The sequence below is a fragment of the Phacochoerus africanus genome, chromosome 13, assembly GCF_016906955.1.
Source record: "Phacochoerus africanus isolate WHEZ1 chromosome 13, ROS_Pafr_v1, whole genome shotgun sequence".
NCBI classification, from domain to species: Eukaryota; Metazoa; Chordata; class Mammalia; order Artiodactyla; family Suidae; genus Phacochoerus; species Phacochoerus africanus.
This window is the reverse complement of record NC_062556.1, coordinates 33186231-33211485: the sequence shown is the minus strand read 5'-3', so window position 1 is coordinate 33211485 and position 25255 is coordinate 33186231. Positions and strand designations below refer to the sequence as shown.

The 25255-nt window shown below is 38.6% G+C and overlaps 1 protein-coding gene across 2 annotated transcripts in view; it reads right to left on the bottom strand.

Moving 5' to 3' along the window:
- TDRD3 (tudor domain containing 3) overlaps positions 1 to 24928 on the bottom strand; it is a 181236-nt gene extending 156308 nt beyond the window's left edge. For both annotated transcript variants that reach the window (XM_047755867.1, XM_047755868.1), the window contains exon 1: positions 24535 to 24928. In XM_047755867.1, the coding sequence (XP_047611823.1) occupies positions 24535 to 24575 (41 nt within the window). In that variant the 5' untranslated portion in view covers positions 24576 to 24928. The remainder of the gene's footprint in view (positions 1 to 24534) is intronic.
- Between the last annotated feature and the right edge of the window lie 327 nt (positions 24929 to 25255).

Sequence of the window (25255 nt, the reverse complement as noted above, 5' to 3'; positions counted from 1 at the left end):
CAATAAGCTAGTTTTTGTTCTTTTGAATTGAGAGTAGACCTAGTCGATATTTCTGCTTCAAGTATATAAAACTTATAATATTTAAGGAAACTGTAAGGAAATTTTAAAAGTTAAAGATGATTCATTGGTTATTAATCCCAGATTTTTCCTACTACTAAGAGAGAATTAGAATTACAAAGAGAAACATTGGGTTCCACAAAGCAGCAGGAGAACATACTCTGAACCAAAATTAAAAAAAACAAACTGGATAAACTACAAAAGCACAGGTTTTTAAGCCCATCAGAACAATGAGACCACAAATAAATGTATATGAACTAAATTCTAAGAAGTGATGAGTACCTCATCTTAAAAAAAAGACTCACAGTTGTTCCATCCCTTTTGAAGAAGAATTTACCACACTTTGAGTAAAGAGAAATCAGCCAGACTTTCAATTCAACAAACCTTTTTTACAGCCACACACAATCCAGCTCCACAGATTAGAATCCCAAAGATACAAAGCCACAAGCAAGTCTGCAATTACCAGCCAACTCTCAGTCTTCCTTCACCAAGTGCTCAAGTGTTATATGCCAAAAACTGGGATCAGGATGGAAAAACAGGTGGCAAGGGAGAGAAAAAGAGAGACCTAAGTTCATCAGAGGCACTCTGGGCTTTTAGCTATAGAAGGTTAAGTCCAAAGCAGAATATCTGAAGGTATCCTCCAAACGCTTCAGGTTTTCAGCTGAAAATGCCTATGGGCCAGACAGGAGAGAGGAAAGAACTTCTCATCTCCCCACACCCTCCTCACTCCTGCATCTCCAGACACTCCAAGCTTTCTCTTTTTTCAAAATTTTTTTATTAGATATAGTTGATTTACAATGTTCTATAATACAGCAAAGTGACCCAGTCATATGTATATGAGAAAAAGAATGTATTCATATTATCTTCTATCATGTTCTGTCACAAGTGACTGGATATAGTTCCCTGTGCTATACAGCAGGACCTCATTGCTTCTCCTTTCTCAATGTAATAGCTTGGATCTACAGGGAGTAAAGTAGAAGAGCTGAAAGAAACTACCCCAAGTCTCTCTAGGCTTTAACCGAAGAAACAGGGAACAGGGCTTACAGAGGCATAGAAAGTAGAACATGAATCATTAAATCTGAAAGCTAGGCAGCAAACACAGAGAAATGGATCTCCCACAGTTTCAGAGCTGGCAGCCTAATTGTAAAGCAAGAGCAGATGTCTGGAAGTTAAAAGTGCTTCGATCCCAGGCCCTGTTGAAAATTGTGATCCCCTGCTCAAAGTACTTGAAACTAATGGTGACCTGACTCAAACTAACACTGAAAAAAAGCCATAATAGGAGCTCCCGTCGTGGTGGAACAGAAACCAATCTGACTAGGAACCATGAGGTTGAGGGTTTGATCCCTGGCCTTGCTCAGTGGGTTAAGGGTCTGGCGTTGCCATGAGCTGTGTCATAGGTCATAGACGCGGCTTGAATCTGATGTTGCTGTGGCTGTGGTGTAGGCCGGCAGCTGTAGCTCTGATCAGACCCCTAGCCTGGGAAACTCCATATGCCGTGGGTGGGGCCCTAAAAAGCAAAAAAAAAAAAAAAAAGAAAGAAAAATGCCATAATAACCACAAGCCTCATTACCTCAAGATTCTCCACCCCACCCCCCCAGATCTAGAAGAGCATGGAAATAATTTTTATTTCATTCTCTAAAGTTCTTTTATACAAAAAGCCTAGCCTACAATCAAGTTATATGGTATAGCATAAAGCAAAAATACATGTAACAACCAAGAGATGAAATAGGCAGCAGAAACAGATTAAAGGAGAGTCAAATGTCAATGGATCTCCTGTTATGGCTCAGCAGTAATGAACCCAACTAGTATCCATGAGTACGTGGGTTCAATCCCTGGCCTCACTCAGTGTGTTAAGGATCTGGTGTTGCCATGTACTGTGGTGTAGGTCAAAGATGCAGCTCAGATCCCGCATTGCTGTGCTGTGGGTGTGGCCCTAAAAAGGCAAAAAAAACAAAAAAAGGAAAAGGGGATAGATTCCTAGATAAAAGTTGAGAAAATTTACCATTAGTAGATACACAATACAAGAAATGCTTTAAAAAGTCATTAATCTTGAGGTTCCCACTGTAGCACACAGGGTTAAGGATCTGGCATTGCCTCTGAAGCAGCGTGTATTCAATCCCTGGCCTGGTGCAGTGGGTTAAGTATCCAGCATTGCCACAACTGTGGCATAGGTTGTAGCTGAGGCTTGAATTCAATCACTGGCCCAGCAACTTCCATATGCTGAGGGTGTGGTCAAAAATAAAGTTATTAATCTTAAGCAAAAATGACACAAGGTGAAACCACAGGAAAGAATTCAAAAAGCATCAAAATGGTAAATATAGAGGTAAATACAGAAAATCTTTTTAAACTATCTTTACATATACATGAAAGTTTCTTTAAGACTATAAACTGTTTAAACTCAAAAAATTAAAATATTGTGAAACACACACACACACCAGGACAACAGGCAGGCAGGGCTAATTAAAATTACACTATTATGGAGTTCCCGTCGTGGCACAGTGGTTAACGAATCCGACTAGGAACCATGAGGTTGCGGGTTCGGTCCCTGCCCTTGCTCAGTGGGTTAACGATCCGGCGTTGCCGTGAGCTGTGGTGTAGGTTGCAGACGCGGCTCGGATCCCGCGTTGCTGTGGCTCTGGCGTAGGCCGGTGGCTCCAGCTCCGATTCGACCCCTAGCCTGGGAACCTCCATATGCCGCGGGAGCGGCCCAAAGAAATAGCAAAGACAAAAAAAAAAAAAAGAGAGATATAACTCAAAGTCAATACAAAACGGATACTAAGAAATACATGCTACACCAAAAAGAAGATAGAAAAGGAGGCACAAAGAACTGGGATTAGATAAACAGAAAGTAACAAATGAAATGAGAGAATAAAATCAGCCATAGCAATATATTAAATGAAAGACTAAAATCAGTCACATTATTAATTATATTGAATAATGAGTTAAAATACTCCAGGCTTTCAATGACTAGTAAGGAGTGGGGCAAGGGAATTGAGAGAAGTCTCTTGAAGTGCTCAAGCCATTCAGCCACCAAAGGATTAAGGCTCTCAGAGAACTAGAAAGCATCCCAAAGCTTTCCAGATCTTCAACACAGGATAAGGAGCCAGAATAGCAATATGCATTCACACATAATGAAAGTTATCTATTTCACCACAACCTTGACAAAACAAATTTTTTAAATTTTTTTGCCATCGTTAGCAAGTGAGAAAGGATATCTCAATGTCATTTTAATTTGTATAATTATGAGTGGGAACAATTTTTCACATATTTGAGGGCCATTTTCTTTTTTTCATGTCTTTTCCCTATTTTTGTGTCAGACTACTGGTCTTTCGTCACTTAATTTTGAAGAGCTCTTTATACATTAAAAATCACAGCCCTGTGTCTGTTTTATATATTGTGTCTCCCAGATCATCGGTTGCTTTTTAATTTTGTTTATGGTATTTTTCACTATGCAAACTTGTTTTATTTTTATGCAGGCAAATTTATCAATCTTATTATTGCCTCTGGATTTAGGTCAGAATTTGGAAGCCTTTCCCTATATTAAAGTTGAAGAGGAAGTCCCTCATGTTTCTTCTACTGTATGAATGGTTTCAAGTAGACAGTAATCTATTTGGAATTTATGCTACAGATGGTTTAAGATATGGATGTAATTTTACCTTTCTCCAAATGGCTACCAGGTTGTCCCAGGACCATTGCTTTTAAAGATACATCTTCTCTGTAGCACTCTAAGATGCTGCCTGTGCCAGTTATCATTTTACTGTCTTTCAGCTCCAAATTCACGTTGTGATGCCTGAACTGTGAAAATGAATCTGAACTTAAATATCTTTTTCTTTGCCACGTGGCACCAGTGTTAAACTTTGCCAGTAGAGGGCACTGGAGTCCACAGGATTCCAGTACACTTGCTCAACAGGATCCAGTGGGGCACAGTGGCCGGTAGATCACCCAGCACTGACCCTCACTCAGGTAGTTGCAGTTGCACAGTGAAATGACTCACTGTGCACAGCAAGACTTTTCCCTGTGACTAGCTTTCCTTGACACCTTAGAAGGTAGATGTGTAACAAGTTCCAAAGAGTAATTTCCAGAAAGTTCTACCAGTGCAGGACCACAGTGACTTCTCTCCCATTCTGTACCCTCTTCAATGAGGAATGAATCTCAGACCTGAAGATAAAGGAGTTCTTCCTCCTTAGAAATAGTAGCTGCTCCTTATGTTTGCTGTTACTGCATTTTTTTATACTAAATTTTCTCTGTTCAAGTTACTGTGTTGGTTTCTCTCTCTTTATTGGAACCATATTGATACATTATCTTTGCCATATACGAAGTTTCCTTGATTTGGGGTCTAATTCTGGATTTTCTCTTTTTTTCCTCTACTTTTACTAAGGAGCTATTAAATCATCTTTTTTTTTTAATTTCTGGATTTTCTCTTTTTTTCCTCTCCTTTTACTAAGGAGCTATTAAATCATCTTTTTTTTTTTTTTAAATTTCTAGGTGGACTGTTTTTGCTTTTGTTAGTAAAACCTAGTTTTATTGCATTGTACACAGGACTGTTTGTAATATATCTATTTTATGGAACTTACTGTTTTCTTTGTGACCCTAACATATAACCAATTTTGTCGATGAGGCATGGGCACTCAACAGAAACATGTATTCTCTATATTCAAGATGTAGCACCCAATATCAACCTTACTGACTCTGTTGTTTAGATATTCTAATTTTCTTTTTTTCCACTTCATCCATCTAGTAATGAAAGTGGTATATTAAAGTCTCCTATTATTGGTACATTTCTTTATGTCTCTGCATATCCTATAGGCTTTGTTTCAGAAAGGTGGTGGATATGCATAAATATTCATAAGTGCAACATCTTGATTGTGGTGTGGGTTTTACCATTAACCATCTTTGTCACACTTTATACCCTTGGACTTGAATTCTACTATAACTGATATCAAAATCATTATCCCTGCTCTCATAGTTTCCAATTGTCTAGTATACTTTGGTCCATCCTTTTATTTTCAGCTATTCTAAATTACATTATATATGTCTCTCCTAAACAGCATATAGTGTATTTTACTAAAAGAACATTTTTTTTTTAATTTTTAAGTAAAGCCCATTCACACTGATTGTCACCCTGACTGATATGGCTGGTCTCAATTTTACCATAATATTCTATAAATTGTGTATTTGGCTGTTTTTAGTATGATTCTTTATCCACAGGATGTGGATTGCTAATTTGTTCTTTTTTTTGTTTGTTCTTTACAAAGGTCTGTATTTTTTATTTCGTGGTGCCTCTACTTTTATTTTTTTTAATTCCTTTGAGTCCCCTATTTTCTCATTTAACTTTTTTATGTACGGTTTATCATGTACTGTTGGTATTCTTAAATAGCTACTGCCCTACTTTCCCCTTTCCCTCTCCATTTCCCTCCTGTTTTCTAGACACATTATTTCTAATGCTGTCTCACCATATAATACTTTTATTCTATCCTCATAACCATCTTTGCTTGTGTTATATATTTATACATTTTAAAATGCTCATCATCATCAATCCTTTTGCTGAAGTTTTCCCAATCATTTGGTTGGACAAAGTTCATCTTTTAGATTTCTCAAGAAAGATTGAGGAGTACAGATTTCCCTAAGTTCTGGTATATTGAAAACTGTGTTTATATAACCTTAATATTTAAAGGCTGGCTCCACTGTGTAGAAAATCCAGAATCAAGCTTCCATTAACTTTTTTAAAATATGCTGCTCCACTTTGCCTTGCTTTTGTAATACTACACTATCCATGGTTGGTTGAACCTGCAGGTGCAGAACTATGGATGTAGAGAACTGACTATGAAGTAAATGTGGATTTTAAATTGCATGGAGAGTCAGCAACCCTAGTCCCCACACTGTGCAAAGGTAAACTGCATAATTATTTTGCCTTTCTAAGTTACTTGGGTTTTTTCCATAGAGCCTTAAGAACTTTATTATTATCTTTGAAATACAATAATTTTACTAAGATACGTATTAGAGTTAATTATTGTACATTAAGAGTTCCCGTCGTGGCGCAGTGGTTAACGAATCCGACTAGGAATCATGAGATTGTAGGTTCAATCCCTGGCCTTGCTCAGTGGGTTAAGGATCTGGCGTTGCCGTGAGCTGTGGTGTAGGTTGCAGACGCGGCTCGGATCCCGCATTGCTGTGGCTGTGGCATAGGCCAGCAGCTACAGCTCCGATTGGACCCCTAGCCTGGGAACCTCCACATACTGCGAGTGAAGCCCTATAAAGCAAAAAAAAAAAAAAAAAAAATTGTGCATTAATTTTTCCAGGTTCTTGGAATACTTTCCAGGTTCTTGGTATACATCCAATGCGTGGATTCAAGTCTTTTCCATGTGGAAATTTTTCTTGAAATATAGTTTTAGGTATGAACTCTTTTCAATTGTTTTAGTTTTCTTCTTCAGGGATTCCAATAAAATAAATGTTATTTCTTCCCTAACTACATCTTCTATTTCTACTATTTTTTCTCTGACATTTCTTACCTCTTTATGTCATTTTAATTCTCACAGCTATTTTTGTTTTAAAATTTTTTCTTTATTAAAATTTCATATTAATCTATTATCCTGTGGTATCTTACAATATATTCTTCATTTCTAAGATAATTTTGACATTTTCTTTTCTGAACTCCATCAATGCTTTTAAATTTTTGTTTTATCGTCCATTTTTGTTTTCAGCTTTTGAATTACTGATTCAAGTGATTTTTCATATTCTCTCTTTTTTTTTTTTTTTTTTTTTGCTTTTTAGGGCTGCACCTGCAGCACATGGAAGTTCCCAGCCTTGGGATCGAATTAGAGCTACAGCTGCCGGCCTACACCACAGCCACAGCAACGCTGGATCTGAGCCGCATCTTCAACCTACACAGTTCACGACAACACTGGATCCTTAACCTACTGAGCAGGGCCAGGGATTGAACCCGTGTCTTCATGGACACTAGTAAGGGTTCGTTACCACTGAGACACAATGGGAACTTCAATTTTTTATATTCTCAAATGCTTATTAGAATAAATTTAATTCTGTCTGGAGTACCAATTTATAGTTATTTTAATACTTCATGATTGTTTGATGGGAATTTTCCTCAGTTAATTTGTGTACAAATTTCTTTCCTGAGTTAGACTGGTTTTAATTTTTGTGCAGTCAACCTGTTTTACAGTACGCTAGTATTTCTAGTCCAATGTCGCCCTTTCCTATCAATTCCAGATACTTTAATGGAGTAGCTGGTTGGTTTGTTTCCTTAAGTGGGAAGTAAGGGGGATGGGGCCAGAAGCAGTTTTTGTGAATCCTCCAATTTGTGATTCTACTCCAGTTATAAGATTCTAAGATTCTAACTCCCCCCCCCCTTTTTTTCCTCTTCACTACCCATTTGCCAAAGGAAACTATTTCCTACCTTTTTGCCTTTTTTCTCTCCCAGAAGCTAAATATTTGGAACATTATGCCTTTAAATAATGTGCCTACTCTTACTTTAACATTTTTAGTTTCAGTGTATATTTTATCTTTCTGGCTTCATCTTCAAGCCACTTGCATTTCTCTTCTGCTTTTCCTACAGCCCTGAATCACCAAGCCCCACAGTGGGACAAGTCTGAGGTGGGGGTGTATGGAACCATGGTGATGGTATTTTTTCACTCGCGGCTATTTGATATTTTCAACATTCTGTCTTCACATAATGTTTAGAGTATGCTTTTGCATGGAATCTCCATAAGTATATTTTGAAGAGATTTTGGAGGTTGTTTACTATACTACCATCATTTTCTAACTATTAGATGTTCCGGCAGGCTTTGTTCAACAAATAGGAAAGATGATTCTAAAATTCATATGGAGAAGTTCCCGCTGTGGCTCGGTGGTAACAAACCGGACCAGTATCCATGAGGACACAGGTCAGATCCCTGGCCTTGTTCGGTGGGTTACAGGATTGCCCTGAACTGGAGTGTAAGGTCGCAAATGTGGCTCGGATCCAGTGTTGCTGTGGCTGTGCCCTAGGCTGGCAGCTACAGCTCTGATTCAACCCCTAGCCTGGGAACTTCCCCATGCTGCAGGTGCAGCCCTAAAAAAAGACTGAAATGAAATGAAATGAAATGACATGACATGACATGACATGACATGACATGACATGAAATTCATATGGAAATGCAAAGTATCAAGCACAGGCAAATTATACTGAAAGAGATGAGAGCTTACACTAATTGATATCAGTACTGATAACCCCCCAGCGTGATAATGGCATGAGGATAGTCAGACAGAACAATGACACAGAACAGAATCTAAACATGGATGCACAGAACATGATCAAGAGATCTTTAATCAAAATACCAAGTCAATCCAATAAAGAAAATATTTTTTTGGAGTTTCTGTTATGACTCAGCGGAAATGAACCTGACTAGCATCCATGAGGATGAGTTAAGGATCCGACATTGCCGTGAGCAGTGGTGGAGGCCACAGGCTACAGCTCCAATTCAATCCCTAGCCTGGGAACCTCCATATGCCACAGCGGCAGCCCTAAAAAAAAAGACACCCCCCCCCCAAAAAAAAAGGAATACTACGAAAGGACAGCAAGTGAATGATCAGAAAGGGATGAAGAGAACAAGAATTCTGCAGTGTTAGGGATAGTTACTGTTAAGAAGTAAGTTGACCAATACCATCCCATGTAGCAAAGGTCAATAGGAAAGGCCTGAAATGTACCCGACTGGGAGGTCACTGGTAACTTCAGCAAAAGCATTTCAGTAGCATGTAAGAAGCACAAACCAGACCACAGCAGACAACAGATGGAACAATAGGTATAGGTAAAAAGGTGGAAAGTGACACAAAGACTGGTGCAAAAAATTCTGCCTATGAACACAATCAAACATGTGCTCAAAATTAAAAGAGTAATTTTCAAATCAAAGAAAAATACAAGAAAAGGATTCATGAAATAATTTCTTAAAAAGGAAATACAACTCTTGGGGTAAGAGTTTTGCTTAATAAATATCTACTTAGGGAGTTCCCGTCGTGGCACAGTGGTTAAAGAATCCGACTAGGAATTATGAGGTTGCAGGTTCGATCCCTGGCTTTGTTCAGTGGGTTAAGGATCCGGTGTTGCTGTGAGCTGTGTTGTAGCTCCTGCACTGCTGTGGCTCTGGCATAGGCCGGCGTCTACAGCTCCGATTAGACCCCTAGCCTGGGAACCTCCATATGCCTCAGGAGGTGGCCCTAGAAAAGGCAAAAAGGCTAAATAAATAAATAAAAAACAAATAAATATCTACTTATTAAAAGAATGTTTTAAATATAGCCTCATTCACATATTGGCTTGGAAACATCACTAAAACAGGATGGAGTTAGTGGTTGATCAGTTAAGAAAAATGGTGTCCCTACTACTCTTCAGAAATCTGGATCTAAAATCCATGATATGGGGGCTTTCTCGTTTTCCTTTAAAAATCTTCAAACTTAGATATCTTATTTATTGAAGCAATCAATTGCTATAAAGTAGGTCATTTTTGCTATGATTTGATATCACACCATGTTAAATCTTTTTTTTTCTTTTGTGGGACATCATGTTAAATAATAAAATCACTACTTTTACCAACTTACAAAGTACAATTTTTGAGCCATCCGACTAACATATGAACCTTAAATAAAAGACACCAAGAAACACCAGCACCAACACCAGTAAACAGTGTTAACTGATTTTATTTTTAAACTGGGGCGGGGGGGGGGGGGGGGGGGGGGGGACAAGTCAAGAGCACTGACAGCCAACCAGAGTTCTCCGTTTCTTTAATTCTTAAGGGAATTAAGAAAAATAAATCACTGATAACATTTACCTCTCAAGAATGTTTTTCTTTAAATTGTCCCTGCCTAAATATTGATCTCTTAACCCAGCCTTGAAATAAAAGCCAGAGTGATATTTTTAAAACTCAACAAATCTGATCTTTTCGTGGCCCTGATTTAAAACTTTCAATGAGTTTTTGGACCAGGATGGTTCCCAGGAGATCCATCAAGTCATCCATACAAAGTTTGGTCATTTGAGGAAAGGAAGCAACTTTATTTGCTAATTTCTCACAATCTGATATGCAAAATTAATCATGATCTTTACTGAAAAACTAATGTTTTCGTCAAAATTATTATTTTATTTAAGTGTGTGGATGAGCTAAAAGGATTTCATTGGTCTGTTTTATTTAGCTAAAGTGCAAGACCTGTTTTTCTTAATAATGGCATTTGCCTATTACTGGTTACATTTGTTAAATGGTGTGTTTGCTTATAATTATTATCTTAGTTATAGTCCCAGTACACCAAAGCAGCTAGATGAAATGTAAAAGTTCTGATGAAACAGTAATGTAATTTCTATATCAGAGTAATGTCAAAAATAGAAATTATGCGCTGGATCCCAATGAGTATGAATCTCTACGTGGTGGGACTGGTAATTCTACAAGTCTAAGGACACATTTCCAAAAAAGAAAAAATATGAATGACAATGGTAATAGATACTGAAAACTGCACTTTATTAGACACTTCATGCCTAGCTCCTTGAACAGTTACAAAACTTCATTTACTTTCCCAAATCAAGGCATGAAGTTATGTTTCCGAAAGCTCAATTTCTAATCTAAAATAATCAGCTTGTTACAAATAAGTAGGGATAATTAAATATGATTGGCTACCAAATACTTTTTGTCACTTAAGGACAAACTTCTATATTTTACTCAGGATTGACATGTTTTAAGAGGTTTTTCAGCATCACATCCACTCTGTTTCCTTCCATTAAGCAGTACTGATTTGATTAAAAACTACCTGGGATCGAGGTTTTCCATAAAATCTAAGTTGTTCAGATGTGATATAGAAATTCTCAACTGAAACCAATGAAGGGATATATCTGCCCTAGGACATAATGGAAAAGTTCTATTAAAATTATTAGACTGTTTCAAAACACTTGACAATTCTGTATTTGATAGAAAGCCCCACTGCAAGTATTGGCACATTCCTATCAAATAGTGAGGATTTACTAATGTGTGAGCCAGTTCCATTCATACCAATAGTTACAAGTGAGGATAAGAACAAGCATTGTGGTTGTTTTGCAGTTATTTTGACAGATACTAGTCAAGCAACATGTACTATTTAAACTTTTTTCCTGTTTCCTAAATAATACTGGACTAATCTATTTCACTAATTACTTATGGCAGAGATCAGCAAACCTTTACTGCAAAGGGTCAGATAGTTAAAAACTATAGGTTTTTCAGGCCATAGGATGTCTGTCCCAACTATTCAATTCTGCCCCATAGCACAAAAACTAAAAGGTCTGGTTGTGTTCTAATAAAATTTTGCAAAAACAAGCAGCAGGCCAAATTTGGCCCATGGACCATAGTTTGCCAATAATGGCAAATAAAATTTTGCAAAAACAAGCAGCAGGCCAAATTTGGCCCATGGACCATAGTTTGCCAATAATGGTAAATGCCATTATTAAGCTATATAATCTTTCTTCCTCCTAAAACTAAACTTAAAAAATACCACTTTCAAAATGTTTTCATTTTATTTCATTAGAGTATAGTTGATTTAAAACGTTGTGTTAGTTTCAGGTATACAGTAAAATGAATCATATTTATATACCTATATTTTTCAGATTCTTTTCCCATATAGGTTATTACAGAATATCAAGTGGATTTCCCTGTGCCATACAATAGGTCCTTGTTAGTTATCTGTTTTATATATAGTAGTGTATACATGTTAATCCCCTACTGCTAATTATCCCTCCGCCACCCCATGTTTCCCCTTTGGTAACCATAAATTTGATTTCAAAATTCCAGAATGTATGTAATCTTTTTTTTTTTTTTTGGCTTTTTGCCAGTTCTTGGGCCGCTCCCATGGCATATGGAGGTTCCCAGGCTAGGGGTCCAATCAGAGCTGTAGCCACCGGCGTATGCCAGAGCCACGGCAACTTGGGATCTGAGCCGTGTCTGCAAACCACACCACAGCTCATGGCAACACCGGATCCCTAACCCACTGAGCAAGGCCAGGGATGGAACCCACAACCTCATGGTCCCTAGTCAGATTCGTTAACCACTGCGCCACAACGGGAACTCCTGGAATGTATTTAATCTTTAAAAACTTATATTCTCTCATAAACTTACATATTACAGAACTGGTTCCAAACATTCAACTTATGAGGCTATCCCATTACTCCTTAAGTGAAATCCTTATTTTAAAAAATATAAGCCAAATACTTAATAATAATGCAACATTTCAATAAGATGTGAAACCACCTGCTTTCAGCTTCTAAGACTTACTAAATTGATAGGCCTAAGAGACTGCATATTGAGAGTTTCCCCTCTCAAATGTCTTTTTATTCTTCTTTACAAGTGAAATAACTAGTATTATATGAAGTAAATATTCTAGCTATTTGTACCATTTTATCTTTAACTTGAAACAGTAATATTTGTAAGATTACCAAATGGTAAGAGTATACTTTATTATGAAATTCAAAATCCATAGGGTATAAATATTTTTGTCACTATCAAAGAAACCCTTTTAGAGACTATATAAGGTATTCTAAAAATAGAGTAAAGCACAACCTTTTCCAAAAGTGACACTTCATCAGAAATCCATTATGAGATGAATTTTTACTGGCAACAATAAATTATGAGGGCCCAGGCCTAGCATACAACAGGAAGTACTGCAAGTATTTACTGAGCATTCAGTATATGGTAAACACTGTTCTAAGCACTTTTTATTAACCCTCATAACTATACTATGGGATAAGTGCTACAATTTGCGCCGTTTAGCAGATGAGGAAATCGAGGCAGCCAACAGTTAATGTGATCAAGGTTAAGCTACTCTGTGACGGAACAAGGACGGACCCTGGCTCATGAGACCTGGACTTCAGAGCCCATGTTCTTAACCACCTACCATACAACTTCTCAAGAAGTAGATCTACCTAAAGATCAAGGGTGCAGAGCAGTGTTTTTATAACTTTTTTTTTCCTGAGTAATCCCTCATGATAATCCAGTTTTGTCAGGTAATTATAATCATTTAATTCTAACTAATAATTCTAATGTAAAGTTTTAACTATTCAAAATCATGTAATTTATTAATCTCAGTTTCAAACACAAACTGATGCAAACCTGTAAGCCTGTTCTTTGGCAGCACTTTCACAATGCAGACTTTCTGCTGACCTATTAGTTCACATATACTGGTTACTTAGGGGGAAAAAATTGTTGCTGCAGGGCAACACTAGGCAGGCCAAAACAGCAACAAACAAGCACACTCAATATAACAAAACATTCAGTCAAATATTTGGTCGTTTTCCACTTTAAAAGTACATATCTTCAATGCACAGAAGCCTATAATCACACATTTTAAAATATATTTTGCCTAAAGCATTACCAATAACTATAAACAATTCAATTTACACTTGAGAGTTATTGCAATACAGTAAAATATTTTAAAAGACCACCAACAGTCCAATTCAATTTTATTTTCCATGAAAACATGTTGAGGCAGGTATAATTCAGACCATGTCAACAAGCAATGTTAGCCTATGTGATAAGGGCAGAGATAAGTCTCAACAAAAATTGTAAACTACTATTAATTCATATTAGTTCATAACTAAAAATTACAAAATACATTATAAAGGTATCTCATAACAAACATGAACATCCTTTCATGTGGCACACTAAGTATGATTAAACCAAGATGACTTATAATACCTTTTTATAAGCAAACATAATGCATACATACATACTACTCATTATAATGGAATGACATATAATTAGGGAAAGAGCTTTACAAGCTGAAAGGTCTTTTACAAACATAAGATTATCATTTAAAATATAATTTAAGGAGAAGAATATTAACAAGTAAGTAAAATCAAGTTTGAAAGGCCTAGAAAAATAGTGCCTCATTCATTCATACCAATTCATGCAACCTTACCATAATTTGAACAGAATCACTGAGTGAAAAATTCAAAAATGTGTCCAGATGGAACATATGACGTATGTGTCCATGCATCAGTGCAGTGCCAATTCTCAGACTCTTCGTTAGTATACCATGATGGGATAAGTACAGAAACTGAGGTAAGCATTTAAAAACTTTTAGTGCAATCTGACATTGTTGAAAGATTTTATAGTTTACAAAAGTATTGATCTGTGAAATACTGCATATTTTTAAAACTGGCAGATGGTTTGAGAATCACTGAACCAAACCATAAACCACATTTCTTAGAATCTGCTTCAGGCAACTGTAAGACTAAAGTTCTTGGAAACTCAGGACCTGATGTGTGCCACCTTTCCCAACAGGGAACGGACTCTGTGCCTGTCATTCCTTTCTCTGTCAACTGAAACCCAGATAAGGCAGCTACTCTGCTTTGACCATGAAGACAATGACAGTGCCCTAGAGCTGTACTTCTCAAACTTTAATGTGCTGCAGAATCACTGAGAGTATCTTGTTAAAATGCAGGTGGTGATTTACTAAGTCTGTAGCAGAGATGTGAGATTTTACATTACAAATAAACTACCAGGAAAGGCCAAAGCTGTTGGTCCGAGGATCTCACTTGAGGTAGGAGGGTCAGAGGACAACAAAGCATTTGGACAGAAGGAACCCAGGTCCCTAATGACAGCACAAGGCACAATTCTCCACAACTTTGGGTTGTTTTCTGACAGAGGAAGAAGAGGCTATGTTCTTTAGTCCCCTGTAATGTGGGGTCTCATAACAGCCTAGCCTTAATCTTACTAATACAGAGCATTTTTAAAAATATTAAATGTATCCCAGGCCAGTTTTTGCATTTTAATTAAAATAATATCAATGTAAATGCTTAGCCACATAAGTAAAATAAAAACTTAGGTATAGATACATATAAAATACTTTCACTGTTTATCAATTTTTAATTATCAAAGAAACATCTAATTAAAAATACCATAAGACCCTCTAATGGATGTTGGGAGTTCCCGTCGTGGCTCAGTGGTTAACAATGCGACTAGGGACCATGAGGTTGTGGGTTCGATCCCTGGCCTTGCTCAGTGGGTTAAGGATCCGGCATTGCCATGAGCTGTGGTGTATCTTGCAGATGAGGCTCGGATCCCACATTGCTGTGGCTCTGGTGTAGGCCAGCGGCTACAGCTCTGATTCAACCCCTAGCCTAGGAACCTCCATATGCCACAGGAGTGGCCCAAGAAATGGCAAAAAGACAAAAAAAGACAAAAAAAAAAGAACTTCTAATGGATGTGTAACTAACTAAATGAACAATGGAAAAAATAGTAAAAACAAAGAAAGTAGAATCAGGAAAAAGCAGGCAAAAAATGTATAACAGCAACCAAAACGAGGAAATAGTACTTCCCCATCCTGTAAAATTTCAAAATGGAGCAAGGAAAGAAGATTCTGATGGGGTCTGGGTACTAATCTACACATAAACAATATGATGAAAGATACTGAAACTAATTAAGATGACACTAACACTTAGTCCCTAGGTATTTAAGTGTCTATTGCATACCTCACACCTGTGAAATGTTAAGAAAACTGCAAAAATAGGAAAAGACTTGATCCTTGCCTTATAGGAGCTTACAAAATAACAAGGCATCAATCAAATTATTTTAACTAATTAGAAAAGACAAATATTCATTTACTTAAATTCTTTGGATCTAAAATCAGAATATATTTAGAAAAAAGGAAGAATTATTTCATAAACTTTATCAAGATTTTTAACTTTCTGGACACTTAAACTTACAAACATCACTATTTCTCTCTCAAAACAATACCTGAACAGAATCAATTCCAAAATCCATTTTAAAATGTTGGCTGAATTTATTTAGCAACTTTTTCCATCAATATGTTTAATATTAGTTCCATGTTTCATTTTGGATATTTTTCAAACTTCTCAAGGTCCTTCCTAGAAATTCAGCAAAGTAAAAAGGTTTTTTTTAAATCTTCACTTAATATCCATGATAGAATCTTCTGAAAAGCTGCAACTGAGTTGTATATGCATTTTATATTTAGAGGAATTGGGGGGGGAGGGGACTTGGAGAGAATTTTTTTAAAGGACTGTCAGATACTTAAGTTTATAAAGAATGTCTTAAAAACAGCTATTACTCTCTAATACCAGCAAGTCAATAAACTAATGATGACCTAATCAAATAATCTTTTCACAGAACTATTAGAGATATGTCTATTTTCTCTTCTTAAAAACATCATTGACTTAATTCATACTACATTCAAATGCATATCTTCCCCTCCTCCCCCCAGCTCCTTAAAGGCTAATTCTCCTCTAAAAATGCTCAACTTCCTCAGTGCTTGACCTGATCATAGATCACTCCTGTCTAACAGAAATATAATACAAGCCACATATGTAATTTTAACTTTTCTAGTAACGGCAATTTAAAAAGAGAAACAGGTTGGAATTCCCATTGTGGCTCAGTGGTTAACGAATCTGCATTCATAAGGACACAGGTTCAATCCCTGGCCTTGCTCACTGGGTTGAGGATCCGGCATTGCTGTGGCTATGGTGTAGGCCAGGGGCTACAGCTCCTAGCCTGAGATTCAGCCCCTAGCCTGGGAACCTCCATATGTCTTGGTGTGGCCTTAAAAAAAAAGGGGGGGGAAAGAGAAACAGGTGAAATTAATTTAAGGATATATTTTAACACAACATATTAAAAATATTATTTCAATATGTAAACAACATAAAAATTAATGAGATATTTACATTCCTCCTTTGTACTAAGTCTTCCAAACTCAGTATGTACTGTACATTTACAGCACATCAGAATTTAGACTAGATCCATTTTAGGTGTTCAGTAGCCACACATGGCTAATGTCTATTATACTGGACAGTGCAGCCTTAGATGATCTCATCTATGTACTACTTCATTATCAACTATACTCAAATGACTACCAATTTATATCTCTAACACAGTCTTCTCTTGTGAGTGCAAGATTAGTATTTTCTAATGCCCAACTGGCATCTTATTTTAGATGACTCAAAGGCATTTCAGGCTCAAACAATATCCAACTTCAATTCACAATCCACCTCTCAAAAATACGGTCCTCGTCTAATAGTCCCTATCCAATTGCACTATAGTCAATTTGGGTACACAAGCCAGAAACCATGAAATCAAACTCTTGACATTTCCTTCTCCCTCACTCCCATATTCAATTCGTCAAAAAGTTCTGTCCATTTTACTTCATAAATATCTCTCAATCCACTGCTCTCCATCTCAATCACCACCACCATTCCACTATCTACTCCTGCCTAGCTCTAATCCATTTTCTTCAATGCTGTTACCTCAAAACTTAACGAAGATACCCTGCCTCCTTCAACTGTCCCATTCCCTAATATAATTTTTCAACTGATTTCTATTGCCTAAAAATAAAAACAAACCTTACCCGTGACCCACGAGGCCAAGCCACTTGACCTAGTTCCTGATCATGACCCAGCCCCACTCACTATGACTGCCTCTCTGTCTTGTCTCATCCTCCACTAATACTGGTACTTCAGTCATTTGTACTCATAATGCCCCCTACTACCATATGATCTTTGTATGTGCTGCTTTTTCTTTACTTGGTCTAATTCTCATTTAACCTCTAGATCTCAGGGAAGCATTCTCTGACCACCATGAAGATAGCAAATTTCCCTTTTATAAGCTCTTCAAGAGCCACATCCCTTCTCTCTAGCATGTTTTACAAACGCAGTATGTCTGAATATGTAATTAATGGCTTTCTCCCCATAAGACTACATCTGATCACACTAAAAGAAAGTGCCTGCCACAACAAAATGTTCAATAATTATTTGCCGAATAAGTACATCAATGAATCTGCCTTGTTTTTGTTCCTAGACAAAGACTAGACACCATATTGAGATGGCATATACAACATACCCTGCTTATATATCATTAGCTCTGGAAATCCTTCCAGACTTTCCAAGTCTGGGTTAACTGCTCTCAACAACATCCTGCAAGCAAAATACCAGTATATGACATGTTTAAAATCCGCCTGTTTTGTACATCATCCTGACAACACAGTGCCTTGTATATAAGTGGTGTAAATATTTTCTACATGTATTTCTGTTTACAATTGTGGAGTTACATATTTCTCTGCATTATTACAAAGATTTACTTACTTTTGTAAAGATTCACACCTTCCATAGCACGATACTGAAGTGAAGTAGCTATTTGTCTCTATGTTAAAAGCTGTAAAACTGTAAACGAATGAGAAGTGCTCACATGTGCACACCGAATTATACTCACGCAGTAGAGGTGGGAAACCTGCAGGGGTTACAGTATCAAGGTATATGTAGGCTTTGTCCAGCCACAGGGATGAGATTGTTTCCTCTTTCACTGAATCACCAATGTGCTTCTTTTCTATCATTATCTTTGATTCAACACCCTGTTACTACTTTACTTTCTTAGTACACATTTCCTGCCCTCCCTTCTCTGCTTTTATCATTCCATGACTTCACAAATGTTCTCAAATTCTACATAAAAATTTTTGCATTGCTATGAGTGCAGTCTGCTGCTTCTAAAAATTATCTAGAAGTAGTTTTCTTTGGCTACTTCCAGATCCTGTACCTTTCAAAGAGTCAGAATTTCTGAATAGATGGGACTTTACACTATAGGTCAAAATGCCAATATGACTTTCTTTTGTCAAAAGGAGTGAGCATAAGTCAAAAAAAAAAAGGATGCAGTTATATTTTTATAGTACTTGAAATGTTACTATGCAATTTTTACTTGATTTAGCAAATGCTGCTGTCTGAGAGAAGAAAATTATTTTCAACCTGCTGAGGTGGCAAGTTTCTTTTTATACCTCTCCTTTATGCTTAAGGCAGTCAAGTCTACAGGCAGTTGAAACTAGATTTATAGGTTATTCACCCAAAAAAAAAAAAATCATTGCAAAAAGCACCTTCAAATCTGAAAACTTGCACAGTTTAAATGACTACCAAGTCATTTCCGGCAGTTTACAATATCAATACCAGTTAAGATGTAACATGTCTTGAGACAGAAGGTCAAACGTTTGGACATTATAATTTCACAAATAATATAAAGCAAAGAGATAGTTGCAAATGCTCATTAAAGAAACTAAGAGTTCCCATCATGGCTCAGTGGTTAACGAACCTGACTAGTATCCATGAGGACACGGGCTGGATCCCTCACCCTTGCTCAGTTGGTTAAGGATCTGGCATTGCTGTGAGCTGTGGTGTAGGTCACAGAAGCTGCTCAGATCCCACATTGCTGTCGCTGTGGCATAGACCAGCAGCTACAGCTTTAATTCGACCCCTAGCCAGAGAACCTCTATATGTTGCGGGTGCAGTCCTAAAAAAAAAAAGACAGAAACTGGAAATATTTAAAAATGGATGGAAAGATGTTTCCTATAAGCTCTCCTGAGAACCAAATTTAAAGCAATTGGTTTCTTCTAGTGTTCTTCAGCATGATTATTCTATTTCATCTAAAAAGTGTCTTAACAGTTCTGATCCTTTCCAAAAGAGAATACCAAGAGTACATGTACATCCAAATGGTAATGATAAAGTATTTTATAACTCTAGAAAATAAAAATCCTGCATTTAGCACACAACCTTATAAAGAACTACCAAAATTATGTGCAAATACACCTAATGCCTAAGAGTTAAGCTGGAATAAAACTTTTGATACTCTATGTGTGACTATTACCAATGGCATATAATATGAAGGTATAGTTATATTGATGATGCTACAAAGGTTGTTACTCACTTGAAGACTGAGCTCATTCACCAGCAATCCCCTGGGGAATAGGTATGCCTTTCAGAAAAAAAACCAAACAAGAAAAGTGCAGAGATGGGCTACAGAACAGGAATCTAACCTTCTTGGCCTTGATGTGTTTTGGAGGAATTTCCTAGGCAATCAGATGTGAAAAGAAGGTCTCCATCTGTGGACAGGTCAAGCTAGGAATTAGAAATTCCAGCAAAATGTCCCAAAGTTATTCCACCTCTTTGGAGAAGCTATCTCAAGGCAACATATGGAACAAAAGGGCAGGCTCCTCAAAACAAGAGAGCCATCACTTTATAATCTAGATTGCCATTGCGCTAATTTTTTCTCTATTTATCCCATAAATAAATATTCTTCTCCAGCACTGTTTCAATAAAGACTTTTATACTTACAGCCTTTCTCAATTGTTCAAAAGAGAACAAAAGGAATAGCGTTTAGTACACACTTGGGCCATAGGATATCACCATGGTGGTGGCACCAGTAATCAAAAAGAGATAATCCCAGGGAGTTTCCCCTCATGGCTCAGTGATTAACAAATCCAACTAGGAACCATGAGGTTGCAGGTTCAATCTCTGGCCCTGCTCAGTGGGTTAAGGATCAGGTGTTGCTATGAGCTGTGGTGTAAGTCACAGACTCGGCTCGGATCCCGAGTTGTTGTGGCTCTGGGACAGACTGGCAGCCACAGCTCCAATTAGACCCCTAGCTGGGAACCTCCATATGCTGCATATAGGTCCCTAGAAAAGACAAAAAAAAAAAAAAAAGAGAGAGAGATAATCCCAAAAGAAAGGTGAAAATCAAGGGGGACAAGATTAATGAGATTTTTGCATTCATCTTCTCTTTCCTCTCCCATCTCTGCCCTACCTACAAAAACAAACAAACAAAACAAAATAAAGAACACTTCAACATACTACCAGGACGTTAGAAACCTGAGGTTTCTAAGAAAATATGTTCTTTCAGAATAAAATGGAAATACACTATTTCTAATGCTACCTTATGGTATTTTCAACTAAAAATTGCTGGTAAGGCAAAGATAAACAACATAATACCTTACTTTCCAGACTTCAAAAAAATATAAAATTAACCAGAGTTTCAGATAAGCCTAGTCAGCAATCAGGTGAACCACTGAAAGGCAAAGATTTCTTTGATTCCAACAGCATCACTCCTCAGAATAAGAACCTTGTCATGCTCAAAAAAGAAAGTAAATTTACGTCACAAAAAAATGCTTTAATCCAATCTTCATTTTTGAAATGTGTTATATTTGATCAACAATTTAAATTAGACATGGTCACCAGGGGTTGTTGGAAAAAAATAAATAAATCTTTATTACAGGCATTTGGGCTGTATTCCTGGTTCTGCCACTTGCAACTCTGAGCAAATTGTTGATATCAGTGTTTCAGTTTCCTTATTTGCACACTGGGAGGGTTAAGCTATACAATCACTAAGTCTATGAAAAATGCCTTTTCAAGATAAATGAAGCTGATTATGTTCCCTTAACATGTTTCTACTCTTTTTTTAAGTCTTAAAAGGTTGATATTTTTTTTAAAAAATTCAAAAGGTAGTAGGAATACACAATTCCAGAAATCCTCATAGAAAAAAACAAAAGGCAAAGTGTGAAGTGAATCTGTTATCCAGATAAATCTAGGGTCAAATACCTTCTCTCAGTCATTATTCCATGCATATATAAGCATTACAAAAGACCAATGTACCATGTCACACAATATTTAAACATAGACATTATATGAGAAAAGTTCCTGAAACTTTCAAGTTCAAATAAGCAAAACGTAATGGTTTCTTGCTACTGGCCACTAAGGAAAAAAACCATTGTGAAGTCTGCCAGTGTGGCTACTACTCGTAGTTATATTTTAAAATACTGATTTCTGAGGAAGTTGTAATGAAGATTAAACACCTAAAAGGAAAAAAAAAAACCAACAACCATAAACTCGAATGATAGATCAGTCTACAGAAATCATCCACACCCCCTGAAGATCATGTTTTCAGAAACATAAGCTTTTCAGCACTACGGAAAATATTTCCCTAACCAACTATTTGGGGTGAAGTTGATAGAACAGATGGTAATAGCTTAGGTGTTTTAACATCTATTTCTTTTGAGGTCCTACAAATATAAGTGAACTAAGTAATAAGAGAAATGCTTTTGTCAGTGACAGTAACGCGGAATCCCAAAAGTTTAAGGAAATTCAAGATGTCAGAACTGGAATGAGTTGGAAGCTGCTCTAGGGTCAGAAATTCTCCTTCTCTACCTAAACCTTTGAGATTCTCTATGTTAACATAATAAATAATCTCTACTTCAGTATGAGCTCTGGAGCCCCACTCTGGCTCAGAGGGTTAAGAACCCAACATAGTGTCCTTAAGATGTGGGTTTGATCCCTTAGTTGGCTGTGATCTGCGGAAGCGTAGGTCACAGATGTGGCTAGGATCCCACCCTGCTGTGGCTGTGACATAAGCCAGCAGCTGCAACTCCCATTCGACTCCTAGCCCAGGAACTTCCATATGCAGCAGGTGAGGCCGATAAAAGAAAGAAAAAAATAAATGAATTTATATATATATATATATGAATATATATATATATATGAATATATATACACACACATATATGGGCTCAAATACAAGTCACCCATAAGATTAGGTCATCCTTTTGTCTTCACAAGACTAGTTGGTTCAAGACCCATCAGGAAGTACATGAAACTCCCAAACTTATAAAAAGATAGATTTACTAGCCCCATAGATTACTCCTGACTTTATGAGTCCCTGCCAAACAAAAGCTGCAGTCTGGTGTAAGAAACATGTAAACAGATAAGTAGCAAAACAAAGTAGTAAATGTCACAATATAACACTGCTAGGGATTTACAACAAACTAACAAAGACAGGAAAAAACTCTATGATTGGGTAGAGACCCTGGTTAGGGAATTCTGATTGGCAGGGGAATGGCCTCCAAGGTCAACTGTATCAGACTTTACTAGGAATCTACAACTTAGTGCTGCTCCCTGGCATTACAGACATACAAAAACATAGGTTACAATTTCCCACCCTTAAGGATCTCAGAATCCAAAGAAGAACAATTTACTATGTGTTTGGAACCAAAATAATGAGAATAGCCTTTCTAACACAGATAGGATCATACTGGAAAGCAGTAAAAGACTGTCTATAAATGAAATCACACAACTAGTTTGAAGAACTAAAGGTCAATGGGAAAGAATGAAAAAAAAAAAAAAAAAAACTCAAATAGAGGGGATTCAAGATTATTCAAGGCAACCTTGTGAGGTAAAAAACCGAATACAGAAATTCCAGTTAAAAAAACAAAAACAAAACTTAAAAGGGTGAGTTTTCAACTCCACAGTTTGTTATGCTAATAGTGCTCTACACAAAAACCGTAAGAACAACAAAGGTTAAAAGCACCAGATTGGGAACCAGCCCACTGTGCTCACCATTCAACTCCATCACTTTCCAGCTAAGTCATTTTTTTTAACAGTTCGGTGCCCCAATCTCCAGGCCTGTAAAGTAAGGTGCCTGTAATGCCAGGAGTAGCCTCTTCAAAACAAAACTGTAACACTCTAACTTGATTCACGAAATCAAATCCATCCTTTAGGCACTTGAAACCTCCATAATCTGGCCCTCAAACTTTAAGGTCTCAATCCTCATTGGACACCTTTCTATTTCCAGGCACCAGAGGGATCTAATGTCAGTTCTGCACACCATAAGCACTTTCCTACTTCTGTCCCTCAGTCTCCAGCGGCTCTGGATCTAGAAAGCCTTTTCCTCACCATCTTTCAAAATCCACTTCTCTAGGAAATTAACTCTCCTTCCTCTCCAATTCCATACCACTTTGCTTCTCTGGAAATTGTGAACAATTTCCCCTGTTTTTGTGTTTGTTGTTTTAATGCCTCCCTCTCTCCTCTTTTCACTAAGATAGTGAACTTCCAGAGAGCAGAGGCAAATCTTTTTCAACCTCTTTCTCATTCCTCATCCCAGACTGCGCCTCTGCAGGCCTGGTAAAGCGTTACTAAATTAAACTGGATGTTTAAAACCCTAAAGGCCGAAGTTCCAGAAACTGCTTAATTTCACATAATTTTTAGTTGCTTTCAGGTCCCAAAATCTTGACATGAAACATCTTTAAATCAGAATATCGCCATCCTTTCAAGAAAAGTTCTACGGAGCATCCACACGGGTTGACAACGCGGTCATTCTTAGCTTTAGAAGTTGTGTGTGTGCTCCGGAGGGCAGCTGGAGGGCAGCTTCCCCGCGTTCGGTACCTTACTTTGGAATAAAGAGAACCGAGAGGGGGCCCGCCACCAGCTTGGGCTGTGCTCTGCCCTGCCCTCAACTTCCCCCGGGTCGGCGGGCTCTGGCCGCGCTCGTCCCTCTCCGCCGCACTCGGTTCTCCAGCCCTCGCCTCCCCAGGTCCCGCCGGAGCAACACCCCCGGAGGGGCAAGACGGCGCTGCGGGTCCCACCAGAAGGCTCGGCTCGGGCCTGCGCCGCCGCCAGCCCCGCCGCCCTGCCCGCCGGCCCCCGGCCTCTCCCCTGCCGGTCTCCCGCCACCCAGGGCCCAGGCCGCGCCGCCGCCGCCGCCCCAAAGGGAGCTGGGGGACTCGCTCGCTCCGCGTGGCGCCGGGGGCGGAGCCGTCCCGGAGGTTCCCTCGGAGAGGCCGGGGGCGGGCGGCGGCCTCCGCCTACCCCGACACGCACCCCACCGCCCCCAACCCCAACCCTCCTCGGGCCCCGGCCCGCGCCCGCGGCCGGCGGCACTCGCCACTTACCAACCCGCCTGGGACAACGCCGCGCTGGAGACCTCGGCCATGGTAGCTGCTTAGGCCGGGGGTGGTGGGGGGCTCAGGTGGGGGTTGGGGGGGAGGTCTGCTACTTGAGACCAAAAAAAAAAAGAAAAAGAAAAAAGAAAGAAAAGAAAAGAAAAAAACTCCTCTGTTCGGCTCTGCAACTGGGCATGCTCAGTGCGCCGGGCGCTTCCGCGTGCGGGTTCCGCTGGCCGCGTTTTCCGAGCGGCCGCGGAAGCCTGCCCGGCTTGGGCTGCGAAGCTCCAGCGCGCCGGAGGCGGTGATCTGCAGAAGACTGGCCGGGGTCTGCACGTCTGGGACAGTTTTGTCGGGCCGGAGCATGGGGCGGCCCCTCCACCGAAGGCCGGCTGCTTTTTGTTCGGGGTCACTTTTCTGAGTTGCACACCTCGGAGACTAGTGGGGCGGTTCTTTGTACAGTAGAGAGCCCGCCTTTCCAGCGCCGACAGGCGGCCACCTCCGAGAGGGCAGGACAACACTAGACCTGAGACGCACGGGCGATGGCGGGAAAGCGCTTCCAGTTTGGCGCTAGTAAGGCCACGTTTAGTACAGTGAAACTGTAAGGGTGTTCCAGGTCAGTCTACATAGAAGAAAAGTTTACTTTCTTATCAATATTCGCTCCACTTCACTCGACTTTTCCATCTGCCCCGGATGCAAATATAATTGGATTTTTTTTTTTCGGTTCCCC